Raw genomic sequence first — 22,532 nt, forward strand, 5'->3', positions numbered from 1 at the left:
AAACATAGGAGCATACACCTCAAGCACGGAGAAACATAATGAAAAGAGAGTATATGGGGTATCAATTCATGACAAAACTTGAGACGTCCCTTAGCAACGGTTTGAGAGGGGAATAAGAGTAGGAATATTTGTAGTGTTTTAGATATTACGTCGATGTGGTCGCTGCTTAGGTGCTGACATGATTCATAACACACTTTTATTTTTAAATTATCAATTGAAAAATTATTAACAAAGTAAGGTTCTTAACCCCCAGTCGAGGTTGACCTTAGATTTCTTTGTTTTGAATTGCATCGGTTCGTCAGCTAGTTGATCACGTGTTCCGGTAGTTAAAAATTTTTGGGGTATGTGCGATCCTGATTAACGCCAATTAGGAGATGCGCTTCGGTCGCCACAAATGTATAAATTGTTTTCTTTTCACGTTCTTTCAGGACAGACCAAATTGCCTTGTCATTTTGTAGGAACAAGAGTTTTACTGATCTGTGATTCTACCGATATTGCTTTCATCCACTACAAGACAGATAAAGTAATAATTATGGTACGTTGAGGTACTTATGTTCAATAAAAAAAATGTGCAATCGTTGAATATGTATTTTGTATGATTATTATTTTTATTCATTATACATTGTTAATCATAAATGTATGTAACCACATAAGAGTTTGTAAATGTTGGGTCTCAATCTCGTTGAATGATACCAATGCTACATAATATATGGAATTTCAATATTTTCTTAGGAACTTGTAAAACAAGGATTTCGTAGATTCGAAAGAGTGGACATCAATGGATCATGGAAACCAGGAAACGAAATGGATTACTTTAATGAAATTGCAGAATGTATGTTATCTAACAAATAACAGAATAACTACCCTTTTTCTAAATATGACTTAAATATTAACAGTTGTATGACATGTTTATTTATCAAAACATTAATGTTTTTTTCAGTAAAAGGGGCGTGGCTAAATCTAAATAAATATTTTTGGGGGTTTGGTAGGCGAAGTCGTATTGCGTACTAAATTATAAGCCTGATATCCTTAATGAGTGGTACATTTATTACTATTTAATAAACAATGTTTAAAAGATAGATATTGCGTATACCTCCAAGATATAGTTATAATGTTTAGTGTAAATAAAATTACAACCGCAGTGACATCAAATAAATCAGTCAACGTATACGTGATACTTAAAAACTCAAGGAATAAAATTCAACCATTGTTTGGGAAAAGTTAAATAACAAAAAATACCGAACTCCAAAGAAATTCAAAACGGAAAGTTCTTTATAAAATGGCAAAATCAAAAGCTCAAACACATCAAACGAATGGAACACAACTGTCATGTTCCTGACCTCTCACTTCTATGACATATAGGAGTTATCTTGAATTTCAGTAAGAGGTTAAATTTTGCTTTGTGTTAACAGCATGACTGGGACTTTGTTTTTTTGTGTTTTTAAGTTTTGTCTAGTGTGAAAGAAGGTAAACGCATTTTATTATTAGACATATTAACATGGTATTATGATGCTGTTTAGACAGTAAAGGCACAGAATATACGAATAGTCACATACCACGTATGCACGATGCGGTTACTTTGATTTAAACTTGTATTATTACTATTCTCATTATAAATATATTTATGATAATCTATTTATCTATTCTTTTGGTTTTTTTATTTTAAGTCTTTTTTTCATTTCTTTCTTTGGCTGATAAAAGATTTCTTCGGATTGTACGTTGTACCTGTCATTATACCCATTGGAAACAATTGGAAGAGCCAAAAAATGCAGATACCTATTATTCGATTAAAGGTAAAATATTGTATTGCTAAGAACAACATTTGAAAAATCACCTTAGTTTGCATTTTCGCAAAGGATACACATGCACTTTAGAAATTCAAATACCACAAATATATTTCGATGTTGTTAACTTTCACTGAATTGAACAAAGTATACAAAAGATATCAATTTAGATACGTGAATATACTTCAGAGATTTTTTCTCGAAACAATTTAATTTAAATTAAGGAAAGTAATTCTTTCAATATTTTTAACAATTAATTTTAGATGTTTTTGTTAAAATAATTAGTCTTCAATTAATGCAAATGAGAATATTTAACAAATTATCGATATAAGTTAAACAACCCTGCATACATGCAACTAGTCAGTGGTTAAATGGGGGAAAACTAAGATCTCACTGTCATACGGATCATTTCTTTCAATACACCACCATACTGGCAACACACTTTTCATTATGTGTTTATGTATATAAATCTCAATTAAGGTGTTTTGAAACAAATTCGACACGTTTCGGAATTTTTCCCATAACAAAGTTATGAAATCAAATCATGGAATGAAGTACGGCTTTTTCAAAGAGTGTAAAAAAAACCAAAATAAATCTATGGAAATCAGAAGAAAAAAACAAGTCATTGGGTTTTGTCTTCATTACATTTCAGTTTAACTCCTACGTTTACCATTTTATGTAAACCAGAGCGACATGTCCGATGTTAGTGTGTTATGGCCGGAAGAAGTTGATCAGAGTTTTTCAGAATACACAACAGATACTAGTGAAGGATGATTTTCTGTCTGAAAATGTTAATTCGGAAAACTGGTGTGACTTTGATATTATCGTTTGTCAGATGCTTATTAGAGGTATATTTCCACTATAAGACAACAATTACCATTTTGGATTCTAATGACTCCAGTTCAAGGAATCAATTTGGGTTTACATACGTATTTTACATGAAATGAAAAAGAGGCGGTGGTATCCAGCTGACAGTCACAACAAATAATTAGAAGAGAAACAGACAGCGCCATGGCAAAAAAATGGAAGGCCACGAACGTTGTAACATGTCCGTTGTCATTTGCGACAACTTGTTTCGTAACGGTCAGACATCTCTGTAAAGCGACAGTAAAATATTCACAGGAATAACTACCACTTAACACATCGAACCCTTTGTTCAATAGCTTCTCTGTTTGCAGCAACCCGTTTTCAAGAAAAGTATTGTCAATATCTTGATACAATTCAAACTATGAACAAGTAAAAGTATTCATTCAACCATAAATATACATATCATTAATACCAAATTGTCATTAAAGATTAATGGAAGTTAAAAAAAAAACTGCTCATTATAAATTGTACATCTGTTGGCTTATTTTCTGTGTCAAATAGATACGAACTAAGAGATAGGTTCGTCCTGAAATTGTTCCAAGCTTCTCATGGCCTGTTTGGAAAAAATGTTTATTTTAGTCTAAAATGTTTGTAAATGAATTGGTATTTGTATTTACTGCCCACCGTATCTTTCAAAGTCTTTTGGAATATATCTCATATATAACTTACAAAATTTAAGTGGTCAATAACAATGTATATCTATGTATAAATTGTGTTATCTGATATTTCTAGTGTATATGGACGAGGATTTAGCAGAGCAAAAATTTTTAAGTTGTATTTCTCAGAGAAAAAATATATATATCCTCTCAAATGGGGGAGGTATGATATAAACCATTATTTATCAATTGCAAAAAAACAGTTACCTAGTTAAGAATAACACAGTTATCTTTATTATTTTGATTCATAAACCTGTTGCAGTTCATAAACTGACCTATAATGTTCATGTTATGCATAGTTTTTAGTAAAATGATATCTGAGCTGTACCCCGAAATGCTATTTAAAAAACATAGACATATTTGTAAATATTGTGTAAATTGTACTGACAAGTTCCTAAAATGATGCTGTTTTGATTAAGATTTTGCTTTTTTTGCACCCAATGTTAGACGTTTGAGCGCTAATGCAGACATATTAGACAAAATTGAAACAAATACATCAGTACTAATGTCCGATCTATGTCTTTTGAACATTTGAGGAATGCTTTTGGTAGAGCTGTAATACAATTTTGATCAGAACAGCTATATGCTGTTTGGGTATTGCTCATTGTTGATGGCTGTACAGTGACCTATATTTTTCATTTCTACGTCATTTGGTGTCTGATGGAAGGTTGTCTTATTGACATATCTTCTTGTTTTCATACTTGGAAGACTAAACAATAGTAAAGACATTTTCATTCTTTAATATAATTTTTAAACTTATCCAACGCAATACGTTCAGTGCTGTTAGACAAATTGCTTGCAGTCAATTAAGATCTGTTCAGTCAATGTTCAGATTGTTTATTAGTTGTTCTTTACCTGTACATATCAACACCATTCTGACCGTCTGAAAAGCTACTGAACAATACTAAATTGAATGCAAACAAATTGACAATTGAATCTAATGTCACAATTTTGCGGCGGGACTACTAAAATTATGACTTTATAGTTGGCCAGAAGTTTTGCAGTGATGAGTTGTAACGTGTGAGCATTTTGTGGATATGTCAAAAAGCTACTTCATGTTATCCGATACTTTGAATTAAGAGTGGGACATACTCTGCACGACAAAGGGTTCATTCTTGTAGATGTTTCATTTTCTATGTCAGCACTGGTTACTTTTTATTTTTATTTAGTTAGTTGGAAAGAAAACTTACAAAAAATCCGATTTCTAATTATTGTTTTTTTATATTATACTTATGTTTCAATAACATGGCATGAATTTTATGTTTCAGAAAGAAATACATGCATTCAATCATACTGCATTGTTCATGTACCTTTTGAAGAAAGGGGAGTGGAATATTCCAAAAAAGTACATAAAATGGCCAATCGATCTGAAGAGTGCTCTAGAATACATATATGAGGAGGTGAAGGTTTTAATGTTGTTAACAGTGTACAAAAAGAATGAAATAATTATCAATCAGTTATATGCGTGAATACAAAAAACATCTTCATCAACATCTACATCCGATGTTCCCAATATGATTCACACAACAGGCTTTCAAATAAATCAGCTGTGGGTAAAAAGAACTGAGACAAATATTCACCGAACACTGAACAAATAAATAAAAGAACTGAGACAAATATTCACCGAACACTGAACAAATAAATAAAAGAACTGAGACAAATATTCACCGAACACAGAACAAATAAATAAAAGAACTGAGACAAATATTCACCGAACAAATAAATAAAAGAACATATAAACAACATGCATATAATAAATTGACTCATATATTTAACTTGATACTGTACTGCTTTACTTTATAATGAATTGATTCATATATTTAACTTGACACTGTACTGCTTTACTTTATAATGAATTGACTCATATATTTAACTTGATACTGTACTGCTTTACTTTATAATGAATTGACTCATATATTTAACTTGATACTGTACTGCTTTACTTTATAATGAATTGATTCATATATTTAACTTGATACTGTACTGCTTTACTTTATAATGAATTGATTCATATATTTAACTTGATACTGTACTGCTTTACTTTATAATGCATTGACTCATATATTTAACTTGATACTGTACTGCTTTACTTTATAATGAATTGACTCATATATTTAACTTGATACTGTACTGCTTTACTTTATAATGAATTGACTCATATATTTAACTTGATACTGTACTGCTTTACTTTATAATGCATTGACTCATATATTTAACTTGATACTGTACTGCTTTACTTTATAATGAATTGACTCATAAATTTAACTTGATACTGTACTGCTTTACTTTATAATGAATTGACTCATATATTTAACTTGATACTGTACTGCTTTACTTTATAATGAATTGATTCATATATTTAACTTGATACTGTACTGCTTTACTTTATAATGAATTGACTCATATATTTAACTTGATACTGTACTGCTTTACTTTATAATGAATTGACTCATATATTTAACTTGATACTGTACTGCTTTACTTTATAATGAATTGATTCATATATTTAACTTGATACTGTACTGCTTTACTTTATAATGAATTGACTCATATATTTAACTTGATACTGTACTGCTTTACTTTATAATGAATTGACTCATATATTTAACTTGATACTGTACTGCTTTACTTTATAATGAATTGACTCATATATTTAACTTGATACTGTACTGCTTTACTTTATAATGAATTGACTCATATATTTAACTTGATACTGTACTGCTTTACTTTATAATGAATTGACTCATATATTTAACTTGATACTGTACTGCTTTACTTTATAATGAATTGACTCATATATTTAACTTGATACTGTACTGCTTTACTTTATAATAAATTGGCCTAACCAATCTTTACATATTTAACTTGATACTGTACTGCTTTGCTTTATAATGAATTGACTCATATATTTAACTTGATACTGTACTGTTTTACTTTATAATGAATTGACTCATATATTTAACTTGATACTGTACTGCTTTACTTTATAATGAATTGACTCATATATTTAACTTGATACTGTACTGCTTTACTTTATAATGAATTGACTCATATATTTAACTTGATACTGTACTGCTTTACTTTATAATGAATTGGCATAACCAATCTTTACATATTTAACTTGATACTGTACTGCTTTACTTTATAATGAATTGGCCTAACCAATCTTTACATATTTAGTGTTTATTTTAAAAAGGAGTATGAATATATAAAGGAATTATGGTTAAACCAGAAATGTTTTACCGACATGGATTACAAACTGCCTGATCACAAAGGTTTGTATCAAATAGTAATATAGCGAATATTTACTGAGTTGTGACTTTCTTGTTAAAGATTTAGAAGTGTGCAATTAGGTAAATATTCTAATGTAAATTAGGACTTCCTATATTAGTCAAGTGCCTGATACATTTATTAAATTTGAAACAACTTCATCCAATATAACCCCGATACAAATAAATCCAGAAGTTGTGCTTTGCGATGCGAGAATTCAGACAACATTTTGGCGTGTCAAATATTTCGAAAGCCTTTTAAATTTATATATCTATAGCTTTGTAGTTGATTTCATTTAACAATATTTGATTTGATTGTATCTTCTGTTTTTGTTCAGGCTAGTTTTGTTTCGTTTTGCTTTGCTTTGTTTTGTTTTGTTTTGTTTGTTTCGTTTTGTAGTACTTACTTCAATTTAGTTGAGCATGGCATATATAAATATAAAAAAGATGTGGTATGATTGCTTATTAGGCAACTCTTCACCAGGGACCAACTGACAAAAGTTAACAACTATATACAGCCTTCAACAATGAGCAAAACCTACACCGCACAATAAGCTATAAAAGGCTTATATAATATACAACCGGGAACATTTGTGTAAAAGTACAAACTATTAAAATCAGTTGAAAAAGGCTTAACTCACCAGTTCGATACGAAGAACATAACAAAAACATAACAAAAAAACAAAAGAAAGTACAGATCTGAGAGTCCTCGCAGTTACTGAAAGCTAGTTAAAGGTCAAAAACAACTAATAAAAAATGTCTAAGACTAAAATATTAATCAATACACGTCCAACATCCAATGGATTTAGTGTTAAAACGTCATTAACAATCAGAAAAAAACATGACCTTGTGTAGTTAAATGACTTCAGATATTAATCTAATAGAACAGAGTTATATTATTAAATTGGTCATTTATAGTACAAGTCCGGAAACTGATTCATAGCACCATTTGGAATGGTTTCATTTATAATGTGTAAAACAGATTTACAATTAGAAGAATTATTATAACTTAAAAAGAAATGATAAAGTCGTTAAAGAGAGTTGTATTAGCTAAGATATGTACATTTTGTAAACGCTTTACGATGTTCCTGCTAGAAAATAGGACGTTGACAAAAAGTTGAAATCATTATGTTTGTGATAGATTATGGCTAGACGTCCTTACTTTTTGTCAAAATCTAGGAAAATATGAAGGACTGAAGCACTTTCTGATTACGGGATTATCCTGAATCACAAGTTTACTACGATATATGAGATGCAAGCACTCACCGAAATGAAGGTATTGATTGACTGGAACCCTCAATATATCTGAAATTGAAATTGAAGATCTTTGCAAGATTTTTTTTTTCTATTTTTCTTCAATTCTGCTTCATATGAGTAACAAAACCAAGTATATCAGTATGGGTGCAAAATAAGAAGCATTGGCATACCGGGGGTTGAGATCTCACAAAACATCTTTAACCCCGCCGCATTTTTGCGCCTGTCACAAGTCAGGAACTTCTTGTCTTTGTTAGTCTTGTATGTCTTTTTTTTAGATTTTGGTTCGTTCATATGTTTCGGAGTTTAGTGTGACGTCCATTTTCTCTGAACTAGTACACATTTTTGTTTAGGGGCCAGCTGAAGTCGGTCTCCGGGTGCGGGACTTTCTCTCTGTATTGAAGACCCATTGGTGGCCTTGGGCTATTGTCTGCTCTTTGATCGGATTGCTGTCTCTTTGACATATTCCCCGTTTCCATTCTCAATTTTATTTAGTACGTGTATCCGTTTAATACTTCATTTATTGATTTTATTTTTAACCGTATGTCGAAAGTAATATTATAAAAATCTGTGTCTTATATATTACCTTATTTACATTTTATTAGTAAATGATATCAAATGATGCTGTTTGTTTTAAAGGTTTTACTGGACCAGAAGCAAAGCTTATGAATAGGGATTCTGAATGTTACGGTCTTGTATTTTTGGCTTTGCTGCATAAACAGTACTGGATTGGTGCACAACAGCTTGTAGACTTGGAATATGTAAGTTCAAATGAAAAGATTTTTATAAAAAGAAAAAGAGTAAATATAGAACCGACCAGTAAATCATTGACTAATAGCACTTAGTATGCAGTAGTATTTCACGACATTTGAATACTCATTTCTAATTCAGATCAAAGGCGGCAATATATGGAAAGAACATTATTTCCTACGAGTATTCAATGCATCTCTAAACAGAACAAAATGAACTGGTTTCCGACGTCTTAATGTGTGATAGCTAATATTTCCAATCCGTCTATGTGTAGATTTGTTATGTGGAACTGAATGAATTAAGTACAATAATTTAAAAAAAAAACAATAACATATAAGAATACTAAAAATCCAACAGGTTCTGTAAATATGGGAAACATTAGTTTACCGAGGTTATCATATCGCGAAAACGATTATAGTCAACTTTCCTCAAATTTCTGTTGACGCGGTTGATGTGTAAGGGTAACACCCATGTGGGTTATTGAGTGAAGGGATATCATCAGTATGTCTGAAAGTGAAACTAAAGAACTTTGCAAGGTGCATTTTGTTATGTCTTTGACAAAGTTCTGTATGAATTCTGCTTTATACTTTTACAAAAAGAAGTAAGCAAGTTAGTATAAGTAGTGGCGGATCCAGAAATTTCATAAAGGAGGGGGGGGGGGGGGGCACAGACTGCCACAAGAGGGGGCACACTTAGTCATGCTTCAGTGATTCCCTAAATAATCAAACACATTTTTCCGACAAAGGGGACGGTGGCACCCTGCCCTCCCTAAATCCGCCTCTGATAAGTAGTTCCCCTTAAAATACCGACTGCTGAACTATCAATCCACCAAACTCATCCACAGTGTCGTTTAAAAAGTCAAGCACATTCATTATGTCTTTTTCATTGTATTTTTTTGTTTAAATCGGTGTAATTTTTTTTTTTTACAAAATAAGATTAATCACGGCCATAAAAAGGAATTTGTATCTACGATCCCCATTTTTGTAAAAAAAAAACTCTGTTTCATGAGACGATGTAGTCGATCTGTCATTTGTGCATAGGTAATAGTAGTGCCATTCGTAGAAAATTAAAAACATTTGATACAACTGCAAAACAATAAATATTCTGATTAAAGATTTTGTAGTAGATCTTTAGAATTCTTAAGAATCCACACATGACCTACGCCGCTGGTTGTACATACTCCATCATAATATATTCAAAGGTCATCTTTTACTGCAAAAAGAATTGAACATATGGTAGTCGGTATTTAAACATTCGATTTTCAAAAATTTGGCTTTATTTACATTTTACTTGCATTGGACCATTACCGCTGCTGGTATACATGTTTAATCTTTGTTCTAATTCCAATACATCCAGATACTTCTGGAATTGTAGTTCGTCATACAATCCTTTTATTATTAACTGTTGAAATAGTTTCTACACTCATGTATAGAATAAAAAATTGAAAACAACACGGTTAATAATTTCATGCGTCCGAAGCGCTTTTCTGGATTTACCTTCATCAGGAACGCTCAAAGCCAAACATTTGAAATCCGAGGGATGTTTAAGTACCGAAACAGTTGAAGAGCTATATGACAAAAAACCTAAAACAAATAGCCAAATTCATCTAAGGTCAACTTTGTCTGAGGGAGTTGAAACCTTAGTTTCTTTATAGTTTCAAAATTTATAAACAGACAATTTTAGAAAGGTTTGTTATAAATCATGTCAGTACCGAAGTACTGACTACTGAGCTGATGATACCCTCGGGGACTGATAGTCCACCAGCAGAGGTATCGACCCAGTGATGTAAAAAATTGAAAACAACACGTTTAATAATTTCATGCGTCCGAAGCGCTTTTCTGGATTTACCTTCATCAGGAACGCTCAAAGCCAAACATTTGAAATCCGAGGATGTATATAGCTGACATAATCCGTATTTGGTACGACTTTAAAAATAGGGGTTTGAATGCTCTTTAACTTGATACTGAATGTTTGCCTTCCAACTTTGTTAATTAAAGCGCTACTGAAAATTCGTATGAAGAAGAAATACAACTCAAATTAAAATACCAATTTTAGAACGATACAATTTTATTTGTTAAACGCCCGTCTGACGCACTAGATTACAAGCCTTGTAGATGTGATGAGTTTATATCAAGGAAATTATCATATTGTATACCCTTACAGAAACGCTAACGACACCATACATCATATGACGAAAGAAACGCTGCACAATATATTACGACAAACGAAAGGCTAATTTATACCATGCGCTAAATGATACAATATAATACTATATAACGAGAAGCTGTAGTAAACTAGATGATTATCTATATAATGAACAAATGATGTATGGAGATACATGAATGTTGTACTAACAATGCTCAAACGCTAGAAGGACGATCCCAGAATGTTGAAAGAACGATGCCCGACTGAAAAAAATATATTTACTCTTACGTTAATTTATATCTGAAAAACCCGTATTGCAAATTGTGTTAAGAAGCGAAGAATTAAACCACAAAATATCAGTTTATTCGATGAAGTTTATTTAAAAAAATGAGAACAAACAAAATATATAAAATATATATATCTATATATATAAACAAGTCTACATTGAAAACAACGTTCAAACCTATGGTTGCGTTGGATAAAAACCGCAATTTTTATACGTGTGCATGCAAAACAAATTGCATGGTAGAGGGGTCTAAATACAGCACAAACAACATTTTCCAAAATACCAAAAAAGTGAAAAAGTATATTTTAACAAAACGCATTTGACTAGCAGGTCGAACAACGGATGTTCTTAAACCCTGCTGACTGCCATGGCGATTGCCAAATAAACGGATCACCAGATGTAACAAAATGGATCTTAATTCTTAATTTAATACCAAACAGAAAACAATATAGGTTTAGATATAATACCTTATAAAAGATGACCAAATTAACATTTCTTCATTCAGATTGGGAATCATCATCTTCTTGTTGGGTGTGCTATATTAGAAGATGAAATCAGAAATTGGAAAACAGCGACACACTTGAAGGAAAAACTACAACGTTTAAAAAAGTAATGATGTAAATAAAATAAAACATATTACAACGTGTTTAATATTGATTGATTGACTGCTGACTTAACGTCCAGTTGCAATTATTTCATGCGTTTAAAGGACGAATGCTTTAAAAACCTCGACGTAGTTTATGCTTCTTGTGTAGCCAAAGCATTTATGTTGGCAATCAAATGTCAATTTTGCGATGAGATGTGCATTGTAGCATAGGTCTCAAAAAACATGTTTAACCCCGCCGTATTTTTGCGCCTGTCCCAAGTCAGGAGCCTCCGGCCTTTGTTAGTCTTGTATCATTTTTAATTTTAGTTTCCTGTGTATAATTTGGAGTTTAGTATGACGTCCATTATCACTGAACTAGTATACATATTTGTTTAGGGGCCAGCTGAAGGATGCCTCCGGGTGCGGGAGTTTCTCGCTGCATTGAAGACCCATTGGTGGCCTTCGACTGTTGTCTGCTCTATGGTCGGGTTGTTGTCTCTTTGACACATTCCCCTTTTCCATTCTCAATTTTATTTAATAAATCTGATATTAAAAGAATAATTTAAAAGTAGCGTTAACGTTTGTATTTTAACATCAACAGCTTATTACGACCTAAAGGTACAGTTGACGTCACTGATTTGGTCATGCATTTGAAAAAATATAAAAACATATGATTAAATGACAAGCCCTCATTCAAAATAGCAATTTTAAATTGCTCAGAGATTAGATGATTTGCGAATATCTTCAAATGAAATGACTAGAAATTTGAATCTTAATAAACAATATTCCACATAGAAATGACTTGCTTGTTTTGTAAATCTACTTAGCAATTTCTTTTCTGCATGAGTGTTAATTGCTTGATTTTATGTGTATCTAGTTAATTTAAAAGAAGGAAATGAGATACGATTGCCAATAAGACCATTTTTCATAGGACAAAGATATTAACAATTACATGTCATCTTATGGGCCTCTTTAAATGCGTGAACCAAACACCATATAGTAAGTTTTAAAAGACAAAATGTGACACATTTCAGAAGAAAAAAACAAATTACCTGATTTATACTATAAGAATGAATGGTTAATGATAAGGCAGACAGAAACAAACGACAAACAACGGATAACATGTGGCTGGCTTGGAAAAGTCACATAAACAACGACAAACAACGGATAACATGTGGCTGGCTTGGAAAAGTCACATAAACAACGACAAACAACGGATAACATGTGGCTGGCTTGTAAAAGTCACATAAACAATGTGTTTGTAAACCTTCCCCTATGCTGTAATGTAACTTCAATTGTTAACAATAGTTATAAGTGAAGGAGATTTGGGAGGTATATATATATATATAAATATAAGTCTTTTCATTTTGTTAATATATTGTTCAAGTGTCTTCACTGAAAGAGTTATCTGCATAATTCGGCATATCTATGATGCTGATGTTACAAAGGAACGAAAGAAACAAATGACAATTAAAGAGAACAAAACAGAAGAAAGAGAGCTGGGTGATGCCATCAATCATGCAGGAAGGCTTTTGTTGAATCATGGATATCTAATGGATGCTATCAACAGTAAAAACCAAAATTTCGTTGAAAACGACACAGTAAAGAAAATCTTAAAAAAGATGTGGTATGGTACAGAGAATATAGATGGTCAGACGGTAAGTAAACAAAACTAACATTTCATTGATATGATTAATCCGTTGGCTTGTTTATATCTAAAATCGTTCCGTTATGGGGAGAGATGAGGAAAGTAAGGAAGCGAATGCAAGACAAGGAGAATCTCAAATATGTAGGAACGAACTAATTGACAATCAAAGAAATGCTACCTTACCCACACATCCCAAAAAAAAGGAGAAAACAATAGACAAAAAGAAATACGCAAAACAACTTCATCTAATTTTTCGATAATTTTCAAAATGAGCAGAATAATTTGAATGCTAGGGCAAATATCTAAACAATGTAGAACATCCAAAAAACAAGAGAATACCAACGTGAAAATACAAAAAGACATTTTAATCATATCTAAACGATAGAACGATATATATATATATGCCATCAAGTTTTCGAAAAACGTAGGATTTTCTACTGCAGGAATTGATACCTAGCTGTATTTGGCAAAACCTTTCGGAATTTTAGGTCCTCAATGCTCTTCAACTTCGTACTTTATTTGGCCTTCAAATTTTTTGACGTCACTGCTGTGACTTTTGTAGATCAAACGCGCGTCTGCCTGGTATCTATGATGAGGTTATAAAAATATAAGATCATTGGTGTTACAATTGGTAAACAAGACTAGAACCTAAAGCTACATTAAAAATGTAATAAATGTTTTGTTTTCAGACTTTTTGGTATATTGTTCTGTTCTCAGTCCATCTATTTGTGATGCCTTTATTAATGATTAACATGGAGATGGATAATCGTCTATTACTTTGGTAAGATAAATTTTGCAAATCAACATCCTTCTTTATATCAATAAATGCAATTATCGCTATTTTGTGCATTTTTCCTTTGATCTTTTTGGTGATAATTTTTCATATCATGCTACTCGCTGGAGATGGAATATTATCGTCAGAAACTAAGGGCGCATGTGACGTTGTCAATGTAAACATGAACGACCTCATTGACAAAATAGCGATAAACAGATTATCACTGGTCTTTCAAACTCGAGGATGTTTATCAGCCACATCTCATCTCAGGGCTGTCGCCCTTTCGAAAAATCATCAATAATCTATAATTATGTATCTGTTAAAATATGTATTTCATTGAACTATATCAAAACGTTTAATGAGTTCTATCAACCCTAATCACACCTGACTTGATATCGTTTTTGCTTTCCAATAAGATAATTACTATCGTTCATGTTACTCTTTACGTATCTTATTATATCCTTGTCATACTCAGCTTTCGCGCGTGATATCCGATGCCACTTGAAGGGAGAGTGCTATGATCTATGTACGTTAAAAACCCATTTAAATAACTCTTAATAGTTGTCCCTATCAATTGTTGTCTGTGGCAGGTGTTCATCTGTAAATTTATCGCCTCGTCCTACTAAGCAGAATTTATTGCTAATGCTTAATGTGTCAAATCCTTAATTTGCGTTATATGTATTCAACTAGTTGTTGAAAAAACAGCAACCAACCTATCACATAGAATATGTAAGAGTCCAATCCAGGAACCCAAAAGCAATATTTTTGTGTCGAGACCTTCATTTTGCTATGCAGATTCACTCCAAAATTCTTCCATCACATCATGCAAAAATAGGAATGGTAAATATAAATACCTTGGTTTCGGTCATGATAAATCTAACTTACTTATAATCACACGCATGCCAAGACTATAGTCACCAAAGATTATATCATAAAAATGCTGGACATTTTGATCGACAATATATAAGTGTTGAATTTTGTCGATCGATATTTCAACGAAAATTGTAATTTTGTGTGCACTGTAGGAGAAGTTTAGCATATATAAATCGGACTATGTTTTTGCTGATAAACCCTAACATTGACCTTTGGTTGATTTGAGAGCCTTATCTTACAGATCCTCGGATATTGAAGTTTTCACATCCTTAGGATTCAAGGGTTCGGGTTTGTTCTTTCCTAAAGACATGCATAGTAACTAGCTATACAGGTATCATGAAAGTAACTATTTTTTATTCCGGTAACCATTCTAAAATAATCGTTAACTTTTCAATTTATTTCAGGTTTTACAAAAGGTACAAGCTGCCATTCATGAAAATATTTATACATTCGGTATGAAAGTTCATATTTTACACAATTTGCAAACCTAAACAATGTAAACATTACAGTTGCCTATAATTGCTAACATCCACTTCACTTGAACTTTGGTGGATAGTTGTCTCATTGGCAATCATACCACATCATATCATTATTCATGATTTTACTATTTTTTTGGTGATGTTGTACCCTTATAGACTTGCTTATTATATTTTGTAGTGTACTGTATCATATTTATATGATCCATCGCCTCGTAAGATTTATCGTTGGCTATTATTCAGAAATTTTCTATTTATCATTAGTACATAATACTTGTAAATCTTTTTGTTTCTAAGAAATGCATTCACTTAATTGTGTTCATTGTGTCTTGTCTTTTGTCACAAGATTACTCAATGTTTTGTTTAAGTATTCAACTGGTTAATCGATACACACTTGACTTGTTTAAAATTTCTTTTAACGTTTCAAACCAGTCAATTTCGTTTTATCAACAATCAACGTATTAAAAGTTATAAATTTGCTGTACGGCAGATGTAAAAATATCTCACATGCTACAACTCAACATTATCAAGCTGCAGACCAAATATAAAATAATTCTTTTGCAGAGAAGCAAAACAGGTTTTCATGAAAGTTTTATCTTACGCTTAATATTTGACGGACAGGGTCAATTGAAAACTGCGACATAGGAGATGACTTCAATCTACCATTATGAACATTCTATTCTCATGTTAAAAGGTTTCAAAAGAACTTAATATGGAGTTTATATACATTTGTATATTTTGGTTATTTTTTACTTTGCCTTCCCCTGTATGATTTTCTGAAAAGCGTGTTGTTGTTTACAAGTAAGCTCCTGATACATGGTGTCTAGATTATAACGACGGGTGCCACACATGGAGCAAGATCTACTTACCCTTCCGGAGCAATTGAGATCACCAACCGTTTTTGGTGGGGTTCGTGTTGCTCAGTCTTTAGTTTTCTATGTTGTGTTTTGTGTCCTATTGTTTGTCTGTTTGTCTTTTTCTTTTTTAGCCATGGCGTTGTCAGTTTATTTTCGACTTAGGAGTTTGAATGTCCCTTTTGGTATCTTTCGCCTTTCTTTTATCAAGTCACTCTCAGTTTTGAAGAAGTGTAATGGACAATATCACTAATGACTGGCTGTAATTATAAGTGTGCTATTTATGAATGATACCTTATGGGAATAATAGTAGTGTTATAGTTTATAGAATATGAGTAAAAGTTTGAAGAAGTTGAGTAATAGTTTATAGAAGGTGTGTAATAGTTTATAGGAGGTGTGTTATAGTTTATAGACGGTGTGTAATATATAATAGGAGGTGTGTAATAGTTTATAGAAGGTGTGTAATATATAAGCTTAAATTGGTTCCGTTTAACATACATGTCTATTTTGTTTTAGGTTATTGTTGCTTTAATAAGAAAAAGAATCAAACCATATTTTCGTGATTGGTGGAACATAGCAGATTGCATTTTAATTATAGGATATACGTCTGGAATGCTACTGAGAGCTGTTGAAGGATCTTTTTTCCGAACTACGTCAAAATGTTTATTAGTTGCAATATGTATGCTTATTTGCATAAGATTACTCAGTTTGTACTACATAAATGAGTTTCTCGGACCAAAGTTAATTTTAATTCGAATGATGGTATGTAAGACTATATAAATCCAAAGATGTGGTATGAGTGCACATGAGACAACTCTCCATCCAAGTCACAATTTATAAAAAGTTAACAATAATAGGTAAAAGTACGGTCTTCTAAACGGAGCCTTGGCTCACATCGAACAGCAAGCTTTAAAGGACCCCAAAATGACTAGTATAAAACAATTCAAGTCTTGCAACAGGCCACCTACGGACCCCTCAAAGTGTTGTTGCAAGGGTTCTAAACGTGCAGAGAGCGTGACATTCTCTCTACAAGAGGCATCGGTTTAACATCCCCATTCTGACCGGATGTGGCTGCGTACTTGTACATCCCGCTTAGCTAAACGGACGCCCCACTTCGGTAAGGGTTTTACTGCTGGTCTAAAGAAGACCTGTAGTGACCATATTTCTATTCCCGAGTCACCCTTTGAGGTTATGGAAATAATAAGTTTCTTTGTTATTTTCGAATCGTAAGGTTTAATATAATCTCAATAATTCAATATTACGGACAGTCGGAACTGTTGCCTCTCATCCACTTACTTGCTATTGCAAGGTATCAAGACACTAAGTTGTTAACCTAACTTTTTACTCAATTTCTTCAATTTGTGTTAGCATTTTTCTACTGAACGTTTTACCAAAACTAATGTAGTAAATAAAAATATTCAAATCAAATGATCAACATCATTATCACAATAAAAGTGATACTTTTCGAGCTGCCGAGGCTAAAATTTACAACATGAAAATCTGAATTTGCTTTTCAAATCAGAGAAGAACAAGTTTTCCTACTTAGTGATATTATTGTTTTTTTTTTATTTATGTACGGGTCATGTTTGGTATATTCTAATTTCAGATTAACCATACTATTGCATTCATGACAATTATGTTTGTCATAATGTTTTGGTACAGCGTGTCTTTTTATGCGCTTCTATATCCGAATACTGAGGCTAGCTGGACAGAGATCGAAAAAATTTTATCGAATGGATATTGGATATTATTTGGAGAAGTGAACTTAGAAGCTGATACATGTAAGAGTCAAATAAATATTTCATTACCTTAAGTACTATTTTGTCAAAATGAGAAATGATATGCAAGACAATTCCATGCAATGAGGAATTACAAGCGGAACTAGGGAAGATATAACATCTATCATTATCTAATTTTTCAAATTGATATGTGTACCTATTTTGTTACGCTACTGCTTATTACTTTAACAATATGGTTTATAATTTCGATTTCGTATAGAATGATGCAACTATTATCACTTTCCTAAATGTTAAAGGTACCGTCATATATATTTTTGAGTCAGGAAGGTTTTGGTATTAAGGATCGTTTTGTTAGCAAGAACAAGGTGCAAGTAAACTTTCGTTTGATCTGTTTGAGCTTGTGATTTTACCTTTTGATAAACACACTTTCCGTTTTGAATTTTCCTTGGAGTTCGGCATTTTTGCTATTTTACTTTTTACTGTATTCTAATTTTAAATTTAACTTAAATGCTAATTTATTGTGTAAAGTTCACGTGACATTCACGTGAAAATACTCATGTGAATTCAACTCAAACGAGATTATACGTGTAACTCACATGAAAAAATTTACGTTAATTTCATGTGAATTAAGATTCACATTAATTTCAAGTGAAATTTTTCACGTGAATTTTACTTGAACTTTATAAAGAAAATATGTATTTTTCATGATTTTAATGGTGTTTGAATACCTTTGTTTGAAAATTAACGTAAACAAATTCATGTGATTTTCAGTTCAGGTGAGTTTCGCGAATTAACTCGTTTGAACTGAAATTTCATTGTGTGAGCCAGTGTATAACGAAATCTTTAAAACGTAATAATATAAATACAGCAATAATACTGATTTTAAGAAACATGCCATTTTGTACATAAACAAAAGGGAAAGACGGGTTTCAGATGAAACCTGCTAGTAGTAGATATATCTGGTCGAGTATAGATACAAAATTAAGGATAACTGAGTAAAGAATCAGGTTTTATGATTTTGTACTACAAACAGTACTACTATAAAAAGAAGCGTTTAAACCAAGTGTTCCAAGCGGTGATTTTAAAATCATTCCTTCGAACATTTTATTCCTACCGAAGGTCGGTGGTTTCCTCCGGGGACTCCGGCTTCCTCCATCCATAAAAACTTACCGCCACGAAATAGCAAAATAGTGTTGAAAGTGGCTTTAAACACCAATCAATTAATCAATAGAACACTTTACGGACGCCATCACGAGTTGGTTGACCGATATGCAATATTTGTTTCACATATGACGACGGATATGTACCAATTGTTATAACCACATTCATTCCCGTCCTCTTGTCATCGATTTGACCTACCGAATAAGACTTATCATCGTGTTTGTACCTACAAGAGAAACACGACGGGTGCCACATATTGAGCAGGAACTGCTTACCGTTCTTGAGCACCTGAGATCACTCTCAATTTAAGGTGGGGTTCGTGTTGCTCAGTTTTCTATGTTGTGTTTTGTATACTATTTATCTGCTTTTCAGTTCGTTTTCGACTCATGAGTTTAAATATCAATTTAGCATCTTTTAAAATATATAAATCTTTTACTTTCCGAATACGGTACTCCTACTGGTTTATTATTTGCAGCATTTAAAAAGCGTGTGCTCTTGCTGTTTGCCTTTGTTTCAAGGAAAAAGACTAGATAGATCAAACTTTAATTTACATAACTTAATAGATACACCGTCAAGAAATCTAGCGCGGCTTTAATCAACTTTGATCTAATAAATGCATAAAGATTTTATATCTGTGTATATATATTTGGGTTAACGCAAGTAAACATTTTGAGAGCAGATGTGAAATAAAATTTGCAAGATGTTTTTGTTAGTTCATCTTACGTAAAACCTGTTTATTTACGAACACATTTTACTGTGACAGTCTTAAAATCATTTTTGTAGAATTGATTTTGTTATTATATAAATATACATGATTCATACACTTTATTTTTATCTGTTTTCTATTTTGTGAAACTATGCTAATCGGTTTTTTTATAACAATTGTGACATGGTTAAGATTATTATTCTATCTATCTTCATAAATAAGATATACTTTCTTTTCCCGCAATAAAATTGAGACACCAAATTGTAAATTAAACTTGACATGTTTTGAAAGAGAGGGTTCATAAGAGCATAAATTATTAGATTTGTAAATTATAATAATAAGAACAACTCTTTCTCAAGTGAACTGTACAAAATTGTTTGGTAAAATTAGTTTATTATTGCTTCTCTGTTTCTAATTTTGTGTCTCATTCAATCTTAGTGACTGAACCGAACTGCACCTTCAACAAGACAATATATGAAAGTGATGTGAGTGGAGTTTTACCGCGATGTCCAACGAAACTTGGTTTATACATTACACCTTACTTAAAAGCCCTTTACGCATTGATAGCAGTAGTCATAATGCTGAATCTTTTGATAGCTATGTACAGGTATAAAGTAAATGGTATACGCTGAACAATGCAAAAAAACATGATATTGAATGTGCTCAGATCTATACAAAAGAGAGGCTAAAAATACCAGAGGAAAATTCAAACTCAGAATTCGAAATCAAAATGACATTGCCAATGGAAAAAAACGAAAAACGACCAAACGACAACCAATAATATACATAACACAACATAAAAAACTAAACTAAGGAAATATTGAACTAATAAATATGCTTCTAATCACAGAAAACACTTACAAATGTTGTTATTTTGTCTGTACTCCTGTCTGCTTCGTTAAACAAATGTTATCTGTGACAACGGATTAACACATTTCGTCAACAAGGGTTTCCCTCGGTTTTAGTTTGTAACCCGGATCTGTTTTCTCTCAATCGATTTATGACTTTTGCTGTTGCCTTTATTTACAAATCCTGTAGTCAGCACTTTGTTATTGATACATGTATGAAAGATAACTGAATTCATTTTTTTGTAAATTTACTCTTTTAAATGTTAAATTATTTGGAACACTAATTGTTGTCTATCCCAGGAATATATCGTATTATCCGTATGGCACAATTTATCGGAATTTTTGGTTTTTAATACTCTTCAACATTGCATTTGAAAAAAGTATGACAAAAATACTGAACTCCATGGTATATTCAAAAAGTGGAAGTCCATAAATACTGACAAAATCAAACGTTTGCAACCAAATGGACGAGTGGAAAACAACTTTCATATTCCTGACATGGAGAAGCATTTTCCGAAAATGGTGGTTTTATCTGGTTTTATAACAAAATAAACCTTCTTCTTGTATGACAGTTGCTTATATGTCCGTTATATTGACACAATGTTGGTGAGCAACCCAAACAGACATATTTTCCAAAGATAAACACATATATTGTTTGTGAAACGAATTTGACACACTTGCTCAATTGAATTTCAGTAACATTTTTGAGGACGTCCATACAAAATCGATGATTTATTGGTCTGAGCTACAGACATCTTTTCTTGAGGAATATAGTATCCAAACAATATTTCCAATACACCTCCAGTTACTTACCTTACCGGGAACAGTAGTTGCAATTGTGTGGCTTTTCTGCGCAAATCTACGACAGCAGAATTCTGACGAAAATGATCGTACTAAAGAGCTTAATCATCACCCACAATTTGTCAGAGGTATGGTGTACATTTCAAAAATAGAAGATTTTCGTACCGTTTGTTTAGATTAGCAAATTTGCAGACATTTAAAAGAAAGGTTAATAATTAAAAACTGGTGGAATCAAATGAACTCCAAAAGGTTGCTTCGAAAGGGTAAGCGTCTGTTGGTTAACCAACAACCGCAATGCGTATCCACACTTACTCTAAATGTCACAATTGAGCCTTTACTGTACTTTCACATATCGCACGACTATTCTGTTATCCGAAAGAGCAAAAACATGTCGCTAGTGAGTTTGTACACAGCATAGCGTATCGGTCAACAATTTCTAAACCGTTAACCCTATGTATGTTGATATCAGTCGTTTTCCACTTAATTGTGTTGATTGATTGATTGATTGTTAGTTGCTTAACGTCCAGTGGCAAATATCTCATGCATATTCTGGACGAGAACAAATTAACAATACATATAATAGGTAATTCCTGTAATAGAGACGGTCCGGGATGAAGGTCGGTAAAAATCTGTACTGGCACGGGAAAATGAGGGTACATTGGATAGTAACAGAAATTTAGCCTTACAACAGGCCACCTCAGACCCCTCAAAGAATTATTGCAAGGGTTCCTAACGTACAAAGAACGTGGCACTCTCTTTACATGAAGTATCGAATTTAACGTCCCAATTCTGACCGAACGTGGCTGCGAACTTGTACATCCCTCAAAGCCGATCGGACGTCCCACTTTTGCGATAGTTTTACTCGGGTCGAAGGAAGAACAATGGTGACCATATTTCTATTCGCCAGTCACCCTTGAGGGGAGGGGGTAACTGTGTTGAAGCATTTTTTTAATCATGAAGTTTGTAAAGTGTAACGATTCACCGGCGTAAATCATTGTTTAAAATATGTTAACGCCATGACAAGGGGGTATGTTGCTGCAGAAAAATGGTAATT

The 22,532-nt window shown here is 32.3% G+C and overlaps 1 protein-coding gene across 9 annotated transcripts in view; it reads left to right on the plus strand.

The window, feature by feature from the left end:
- Positions 1-21,668, plus strand: part of LOC127732399 (transient receptor potential cation channel subfamily M member 3-like) — a 208,273-nt gene extending 186,605 nt beyond the window's left edge. For 2 of the 9 annotated variants that reach the window (XM_052241436.1, XM_052241438.1), the window contains 3 exons: positions 17,830-18,004; positions 20,268-20,436; positions 21,374-21,668. In XM_052241436.1, coding sequence (XP_052097396.1) covers positions 17,830-18,004; positions 20,268-20,436; positions 21,374-21,659 — 630 coding nt within the window. In that variant the 3' untranslated portion in view covers positions 21,660-21,668. Of the gene's footprint in view, positions 1-428; positions 536-732; positions 833-1,701; positions 1,794-2,436; positions 2,633-4,575; positions 4,708-6,503; positions 6,583-8,469; positions 8,592-11,516; positions 11,621-12,984; positions 13,256-13,934; positions 14,038-16,739; positions 16,986-17,829; positions 18,005-20,267; positions 20,437-21,373 lie in introns of those variants that run through there. The other 7 variants (XR_007996233.1, XM_052241440.1, XR_007996232.1 and 4 more) reach the window with 7 other exon arrangements.
- The last annotated feature ends 864 nt before the right edge of the window (positions 21,669-22,532 follow it).

Source organism: Mytilus californianus, unplaced genomic scaffold, assembly GCF_021869535.1.
Source record: "Mytilus californianus isolate M0D057914Y unplaced genomic scaffold, xbMytCali1.0.p SCAF_24, whole genome shotgun sequence".
NCBI lineage: Eukaryota > Metazoa > Mollusca > Bivalvia > Mytilida > Mytilidae > Mytilus > Mytilus californianus.